Raw genomic sequence first — 9,681 nt, forward strand, 5'->3', positions numbered from 1 at the left:
TATATTGATTATCATAATTTTCTTTTATGCATTGATTATAATTATATATATACTATATGTTAATTTTAATTTTAATAAGTATTTTATATATGTGTTATATGTAATTATTTTAATTAGTTTCCTAAGTGATATTAGATGTGATATATAATAAGTATTGCATTTATTAATAGGAGAGTTAATAATAAGTATTTAGTTATGTACATTGATTATAATCTTATTTATATATTGATTTTAATTTCATTTATATCTATATATTGATTTTAAATGATTAGTAAGTTTTTTTAGTTTTATATATTGATATAATTTTTGTATATTAATTCTTATATTACATATTATTTTACTTGAAAATAATAAGAGTCAATATGTATGACTTACAAAAAAAATAATGAAACTTATGTAATCAATCATTCAATAAATATTTTAAAATAATATATATATATATATATATATTGAATGATGAACAATTCATGAAGAATAGTTAGGAAAAATGAAAGGATTGCGTTAAATGCAAAATAAATGAATAATAAATGTTTATAAAAATTATAATGGAAATTAGAAAAAAATAAAATAAAGGAAGGATATATGAGAAAAAAGATGAATAGGTTTCTAACATTTAGGAGAAGCGATGTCATCAATCTTGGTTTTTCATTTACACATACTAGTGTTTGACACCATGTGTTGCATGGTGACAATAATCCTTCTTAAAATTATTGAAGTTAGCTAAATGAGTCGATGATCACATTTATATATTAAACTAATAAGAATCAATATTATCTTTGATATATGAATCTACCTTATCATTATTGGTTGTTCTTTTAATATATATATATATATATAATTTAAATTACAAAAATGAAATCTTTTAACGATTAATGCGGTTGAAAATATTTTAAAAATAAATAGAATTTGAAAAAAAAGTTTCAACAATTGTATGTTGAAAACATTTTAATGTAAAATAAGAATGAGAAAATAAAAAATGAATATGAAAAATGGTTTTTCATTAAACTTGGTTTCTCAATATTCCATGAGGAGTAGTTGTTGTCAACCAAATTCTGAAACAATTGTTAAAAACATATTGTTGGTTCTATTGGGAAAAAAAAACTTAAGAAAAATGTAGAAGACATTAGTTAAAGAAAACCTCTAAAATCCTAACAAAATTAAGAAAAATTGCATACTCAGATTAATCGTCTCGAAATAAACCTGAAAAAAAAATATAACCATTAAAAAAGGGCATATTGAAGTTTGATGATGCTACATGAAAAATTGTAACAAAAAAAACTTCAAAAATCTTAATAAAAGTCAAAAGGAAAGCATACACAAATTAGTTTTCTCAAAGTATACTTGAAAAAAATAACCATTACAAAAATATGTTGAAATTTGTTGAGGCTACATCATGGTTTGTAATACTTCCAAGATTCTATCATCAGACGATTAATCGAACCATTGCTGCCATGAAAACTTTAAAAGTGTTGTCAAGAACAAACTCTCCGTTTCATTGAGAAAACTTAGGAAAATCATAGAAGAGAAAAGTAAAAAAAAACAAAATTCTAAAATCCCAACAAAAATAAAAAGGAACGCATACCTGAATTGGTCTTCTCGAAATAAACTTGAAAATAGATTTGTTGAAAAGTAACAATTTATGAAATGAAAAACAAATCAATCTCGAAATAAACTTGAAAATAGATTTGTTGAAAAGTAACAATTTATGAAATGAAAAACAAATCAAGTGATGGAGATGAAGAAAAATGAAATAAAAAACAAATCAAGTGATGGAGATGGAGAAAAAGATATTGAATGATGAACAATTTATGAAGAAGAGTTAGGGAAAATGAAAAGATTGTGTTAAATGCAAACATAAATGAATAATCAATGTTTATAGAAATTAGAATGTGAAACTAAAAAAAATTAAAGGAGAATGAATGAAAAAAAAGATAAATAAATTTCCAACCTTTAGGAGAAGCCAAGTCATCAACCTTGGTTTCTCCTTTAATATATATATATAGATTAGTTATCTAAAGAATACTTTTTATTCGCAAGTAATGTCAGAGATATCTTCAATCATTATGGAAATTCCATTGTCTCTGCGATTAATAACTTCCCTAGAAAAGAAATGGGTAGTCAAATTGAAAAAAGAAAACCAGTAAAAAAACATATTGAAGTTTGTTGAGGTCACATCATAGTTTATAGTACTTTCAAGATTTCATCATCGGACCATTATTGTCATAATATGTTTTTCCTTTACACATATTAGTTTTCTCAAAATATACTTGAAAAAAGATAACCATTAAAAAACATGTTGAAGTTTGTTGAGGCTACATCATAGTTTGTAGTACTTTTAAGATTTCATCATCGAACCATTATTGTCATAACATTCCATCATCGACCATGTTGTCATCAAAACTCTAAAAGCGTTGTCAAGAACAAATTATCGGTTTCATTGAGAAAACTTAAGAACATTATAGAAGAGAGTAAAAAAACAAAATCCCAAAATCCTAACAAAAATAAGAAGAAATGCATATCTGAATTAGTATTGTCGAATAAACTTAAAAATAGATTTGTTGAAAAAGAATAAAATTTATGAAATAAAAAACAATTAAGTGATAGAGATGGAGAAAAAAAATTGAATGATAAACAATTCATGAAGAAGAGCTAAGAAAAATGAAAGGATTGTGTTAAATGAAAAATCTTTATAGAAATTAGAATGAAAATTAGAAAAAAAAAAGATTAAAATAAGGATAAATGAGAAAAAAGATAATTTCTAACCTTTAKGAGAAATCATGTCATCAATCTTGGTTTTTTCTTTGTGAGAATATTTTTAAGAACATAATCAATTGTTTCTTGATAGCAATTTATGTCAAATTATATCAAGAGGAAGAGATTGAGAAATAAAGAGATGAAAAGATAAAAAGTTGGAGAAGGTAAATCAATTGCAATAATAAATAAAATAAATGTCTATTAAGAAGAAGTTGAATAGTCTAGGGGGTTAAACTTATCTTAAATGCTTATTGAATAATTTGGGAGGTTAAACTTAGTTGGATGCAAAATTACCAAATGATCTCATCTATTATGAAATATACAATTTGCTTGTAGGGGTATAATAGTCTTTAACTTAATTAGTATTTTAAAAAACAAAAAAAAGGAGAAAAAAGATAAATAAGCTCCTAGCTTTTAGAAGATGCCACATCATACATAGTGGTTTCTTCTTTAATATATATATAGATTAAATGAGTGGACTAGGATGGATTTCACAATCTCACATTTTGGTGAGTTCTCAAATGTTTAAACCTCTATATATATAGAGGTAAGATTTTTGTTAACAAAAAATATAGCGTTAACTCTGTGAACTTATTGGACCAATAATGTATTCATTCTAGAGGTTACTTCAAATGTTTGATTTAATGATGAAGGACAAATAGGTAAATTTTATGTTCAACTCTTTATGTGTAAATGTTTTTTATGAAGCATTTGGTACGCAGACATGATTAGATAGGACTAGACAAGACATAATTGAACATGACAGAACCGGACAGGACTGGACAGGACAAGAGGATAGGCCTAGACAGGATATAAATGGACAGAACAAAAGTATGTCTGATGTTTGATATGACTAGAACTGGACGAGACAGAACTAAACAAGTTATCCCAAAAGTTATTTCATGATTATAAATATTATATAATAGTTATAATTAACACAAATAAAGTAAATCATTAAAGAATTTAATTTACAAATATTTGTTCAGAATTTTCATATCAATGAATACATACGTATATACTGGTATCACATTTGAATGAAAAAATTGATATAATTGATGGTAGTAGTGGTGGTGGAGGTAGTTTTGGTAATTGTGGAGGTGGTGGTGGCCGACTGTAATAGTGGCAATGGGTGGTGGTGGTTACTGAGGTAGAAGTAGTGGTGGTGGTGGTTGGTAGACGACGGTGATTATAGAGGACATGAAGATGGTGGATTGTGGTGGTGATGATGGTTGACAGTGGTGGAGGAAGTGGTTGTGGCTGATGTAGTGAAGATAGTAGTGGTGGTGATGCTTAATATGGATGTGAGGTGGCAATGAATGGTGGTGGCCGATGGTGGTTGTGGAGGTCGTGGAGGAGGTTGTTACAGTAGAGGAGGAGTTGGAGGTGGCCAACGATGGTGGTGGTGGCAATAGACGGTGGTGGTTGGTAGCTGATAGTGGTTGTAGAGGTGGCAATGGACGATAGTGGCCGGTGGTTGACGGTGGTGGTTGGTGGTCGATAGTGGTTATAGAGGTGGCAATAGACGGTGGTAGTCTGTGGTCGACAATGGTTGTGAAGGTCATGGAGAAGGTTGTTGCGGTATAGTTGGATTTGGAGGTGGCCAATGGTGGTGGTGTTGGTGGTAATGGATGGTGGTGGGCGGTGGGCAATGGTGGTTGTAAAGGTGGCAACAGGCGGTGGTGAAGGAGGTTGTTGTAGTAGAGGAGGAGTTCGAGGTGGCGAACCGTGGTAGTGGTGGCGGCAATGGACGATGGTGGTCGATGGTCGACTATGGTAGAGGTGAGGATGGACTTGGTGGACGGTGGTTGTGGAGGCGGTGGAGGATGTTATTGTAGTGGAAGAGGAGGAGGAAGTGGAGGTGGAGGTGGCCGCAAGTGGTGACGGGGGGCGAAACTAGAGGGGATGACCCCTAAAACAAATACCATAGTAAGGTTATATATCAAACTAGGATAGATTAGTAATATTTTGATTTCTGTCTTATTTTTGTCCCATCTTGTTCCACCTATTTTGGTGGAACAAAAAAAGTCTCTTTTGTCCCATGTTGTCTCATGTCGCTCCAAACGTAAGACAATGACTTCTTGTTCTATCCCATGCTGCACAAAAACATGGGACAGTGAGTTTTGTCAGTCCTATCCTGTCCTGTCCTGTCCCATGTACGAAACACAGTCTTATGATATTCAATGATGTTTATATGTGTTAATAAGAATATGTTCATAACCATAAGGTTTTCATCCGAATGTGTTCATAACCATACATAAGACGTTCATAAGATTGTGTTCATAACTATATGATGTTCATATGTATTCAATAAAATTGTTCTTATGTGTTCATATGCCATGATTTTTTTCACAATTACCTCTATTCAAAAACATTCATCAATGTTTATTTTTGTTCAGTTTTTCATTTATTACAAATATGACATGATTAACTTAACCCATATATTTTAAAGTTTTAAGAGTCAAAATTCACTCACATAGTTAACACCTATTATTAGGTTAGTAAAAAAAAAACCCGTGTGCATACGTGCGTGTTACAACATGGACATATAAGGTATATAGGATAATTTCTTTCACAATTTCACACAAAACTTCAAAATTGACATAGAACATTAAAATGACCCAAATAAGATAGAGCCTAATTAAACGAAATTCTCAATCTCATCCGATTTACATTCCAAAAGAAATAACATCTAAAATCTAAAAAGTATTCAAAATTGAGAAAAATTCAAAATCAAAGCTTCCGAGGCGATTTCATAGTTTCTGAATGGTTTGATACAGAATGATTAAGTGGTCAGAATGATTAAGAGACTCTCATGATATAGTACAAAATGAAATATAACTGTTGAATAATTGTTTATAATAAAACTAGGGTGCTGAATGGTTAAAAAAGGCCTATGATGCATAATCATTCAAAGGATTTTAGAACCATTAAAAAACTTTTTTTAATCCAACAAGATTCATCTTTTAACGATTCAAATGCTACATCTTAATTGAACTATTAAGAGGTGAACAAACAACTCTATAAAATATGATTTATGAGTAAAAAACCGTTGCGGGCAATATTCCTATGTATGAGGAGGATTGGCCGTCTCCAATAGGATAAAGCATCTTATCGTAATTCGAAATATACAATTCTTTTTGCACGTTTTTCGATGTTATTCGGTCTACATCATCTATTCATTAATTAACATCATCCAACTTCCAAACCAAAATTCATACACCACACACCCTACGCAAATAAATTGAACCGTTAACCGTCCCCGACCCGATTGGAATTAAATTTCAGGGCTACACAACATCTAAAAACATCACCCATTTTGAATTTTTCTATGTTTTTGTATGTTCATCAATCATATAAATACATATAATAAAAGAGAAAAAAACATGAATAAATAACACTACAAAACAAGGCTACACCGATAAATATTACATTTACATTATCGTCATTTAGTACGCCACCTGCTTTTTTGGTCCCTACTATTAATACCTATTTAATCAAGTTGACAACAACGAACAAACACCTTCCCTTCTCGTCTCAACATCGACCGCCATTTCCATGTATACACATACATATATATACATATATATATATACACAGAGAGAGAGAGAGATAACCACCATCTCTTCCTCCATCGCTATTCTCTTCAAAATCTTTCAAAACCATAAGCGTATATCCTTCTTCTTTGATACATAAATACGTTTTGATAAAATGGGTAGTCTTGAATCTGAGTTTTTCACCATGTCCAAGTCTGTGGATTCCAAAGAGTTCAAGCCTTTAGACCCTGAAGAATTTCGTGAAAAAGCCCACAAAGCTGTGGACTTTATCGCTGATTACTACAAGAACATTGAGAACTACCCGGTTCTCAGCCAAGTTCAGCCTGGTTACCTGAGAAACCGGCTACCGAAAACCCCACCGAATACACCAGAATCATTTGACATCATCTTAAGAGATGTACAAAATGATATTATCCCTGGTATGACACATTGGCTGAGTCCAAACTTCTTTGCATTCTTTCCGGCCACTGTAAGTTCGGCCGCGTTTGTAGGAGAAATGTTGTGCAATTGCTTTAACGCAGTTGGATTCAACTGGCTTGCTTCTCCGGCTGCCACCGAGCTCGAGATGGTGGTCATGGATTGGCTCGCCACCATGCTCCAGTTGCCGAAAAGCTTCATGTTTTCGGGTTCTGGAGGTGGGGTTTTACAATCGACCACAAGCGAGTCGATCTTGTGCACACTTGTTGCGGCTAGAGATCGAGTCCTTGAAGAAATTGGCGTCCAACATATAGGGAAATTAGTCGTGTACGGGTCCGATCAAACTCACTCAACTTACATGAAAGTCTGCAAGATAGCTGGTATTCATCCACATAACATTCGATCTTTACCGACCACTGTCGAAGATGATTTTTCTCTTTCCCCAAGGCTGCTTCGGAAGGTCATAGAAGCTGATGTGGCTCAAGGGTTAGTCCCACTTTATCTATGTGCGACCATGGGGACCACTTCCACTACTGCAATAGACCCTATCAAACACCTTGCTAACGTCGCAGTCGATTATCGAATCTGGATCCACGTCGACGCCGCCTATGGCGGAAGTGCATGCATATGTCCAGAATATCGCCATTTTCTTGAAGGTGTCGAGCTGGTCGACTCACTGAGTCTTAGCCCGCATAAATGGCTACTTACTTATTTGGATTGTTGTTGCCTTTGGGTGAAGAACCCGAATCTTATCGTCGATTCACTCAGCACCAATCCGGAGTACTTGAAAAACAAAATTAGCGAGTCAGACTCGGTGGTGAGTTACAAAGATTGGCAAGTTGGTACAGGTAGAAAGTTCAAGTCGCTACGTCTATGGCTCATTTTACGTAGCTACGGTGTAACCAACCTACAAAACCACATCCGCACAGACATCCAAATGGCTAAAATGTTTGAACGGTTTGTACGATCCGACCCAAGGTTCGAGATCACGGTGCCACGACGGTTTTCGTTGGTGTGTTTTCGGTTAAAACAATTCAACGGCTTCGACTCGGCTTACATTGAGCTCCTTAACAAGATGTTGTTGGAGCGAGTGAACTCGACAGGGCGAGTTTACATGACTCACACGGTGGTTGGTGGCGTTTACTTACTGAGGTTTGCAGTAGGAGCAACGCTGACGAAAGATTGTCATGTGGTTGCCGCTTGGGAACTAATAAAGGAGACGACGGATGCTTTGGTGAAGGAGTGTTATGCTTAAATTCTTGATCTTGGTGTATCACTATTCACTAATAATAAAATTGATTGTAATCTATCAATAACTTAAATCATATTTTTTTTGTATCTTTTCTCAAATCATTTTAAACATTATATTTAAAAATCATTTGTTAAAAATTTAATTTATTCTATATATATATATATATATATATAATTACTAGAAAGGTACTCCTACAATAAAGCGAGATACATCTCGATTTTAATGTTTTTTTTTTGTTTCAGTTGATGTAATAATACGGTTTTATGTGGTTTTGAAAAAACAATAATATTTTTATTTTTGAATAAAATATAAATACGAAGGTACCATAAAGAATTGATATATATATATATATATATATATTGATTAACCTGGATATTCAATCTGGTATGCGAGCCGACTAATCCTAGGACGACCACCTGTTTTGTGGGTAGTCCAGAGTCACCGCATTTGAATCTCTGTGGCCACAAGGGGATTTTTATTCTTCCTTGGATTTGAACTTGAGACCTCCAGACACTTTGACCTTTGAAGCCCAAACTCAAATCAATCAGACACCATCCTTGTGGTTGAAAAAAAATATATTGATATTAATACGAAACTAACTATTTAAAATTTCTCATATTTTGTGTATTTCTTTAATTCATTTTTTTGGTTTCATAATATAATTTTTTATAAAAATAATAATCAAGTATTTTGTTAGAACTCAATGATTATTCTAATTATATTTTAGATTTTTTTATAATTAAAATAAGATGTTTATCCTCTATTTGATTATGTTTATTTATAGTTAGTTACACGAATTCAAACATGAAACTTTAATAAGTTGCATGTACCTACACATAATTTATTTGTAATATTGAATTTTGAGTAATATACATTAATAAACAATACTTCATGCATAAAAAATAGTTTTTACGAATTTTTATCAAATGTTTTATAATATAGTATAGATAATGAACTTGTAAACTTGATAACTAGTACATAATATGTTGTTCATTTGATTCTTTTTTTTTAATAAAAAACTAAGATTTATAATATTAAGTAATATGTGTTTGTTTCACGTACATGCACTTCTACTCAATATGAATCTTTTTAGTTTGTTTGTAAAAAAAATACATGCAAAAAAGTTTCACATTATAAACCGAACACATATAAAACAAATACAATCTGAAATAAACATAATATGAAACAAATATATGTTAGTCGATACATTAAAAATTATAATTAGATAGAAAAATAATTATATGAATCAAATTTTAAAACAGAAATTTTCACGGATTTCACAAATTTAGATGTTCTAAAATGATTAAGTCTCTGTATTAAATTATATAGTAAAATATATTTTTGATCCTTCTGCTACGTCAAAATTATGACTAGATTCATAGAGTTCATTTAATACATTATGGGTCTTGATAGGATGCAATTTATTAAGTATTTATTGGGTCCCTGTTGCTAACTTTGTTAAAAGAGTCGTTACTTAAACGATAACTTAGATATTTTTACATTATTCTCCTATTTTTCGTTTGAAAAAAATAAAAATTTAAGGGTAGCGATCATCTTCGATTAGAGTAGCTAACTTTTTGCTACGGGCTGATCTATCACTAATTTACAACAGATCAGCTACGAACCCGATTTTTTTTATTCTTACTCACATTTTTTGCGACCGATGTATGATCCGTCGTTAATTCGTGCAAAATGTACATATTC

General features: G+C 31.7%; 1 protein-coding gene across 1 annotated transcript; it reads left to right on the forward strand.

The window, feature by feature from the left end:
- Nucleotides 1–6,375: 6,375 nt before the first annotated feature.
- LOC112525584 (aromatic-L-amino-acid decarboxylase-like) lies at nucleotides 6,376–8,005 on the forward strand. Its single transcript, XM_025135769.1, has one exon. The coding sequence runs from the start codon at nucleotides 6,463–6,465 to the stop codon at nucleotides 7,978–7,980; it is 1,518 nt and encodes a 505-aa protein (XP_024991537.1). The 5' UTR covers nucleotides 6,376–6,462; the 3' UTR covers nucleotides 7,981–8,005.
- Nucleotides 8,006–9,681: the final 1,676 nt, after the last annotated feature.

This window comes from Cynara cardunculus, assembly GCF_001531365.2.
Source record: "Cynara cardunculus var. scolymus isolate 2C chromosome LG 13, CcrdV1, whole genome shotgun sequence".
In the NCBI taxonomy this organism is placed as follows: Eukaryota; Viridiplantae; Streptophyta; class Magnoliopsida; order Asterales; family Asteraceae; genus Cynara; species Cynara cardunculus.

What these genes read in the sequence shown, in the direction of transcription:
- LOC112525584 (XM_025135769.1), top strand. Translation starts at nt 6,463, where the DNA reads ATGGGTAGTCTTGAATCTGAGTTTTTCACCATGTCCAAGTCTGTGGAT.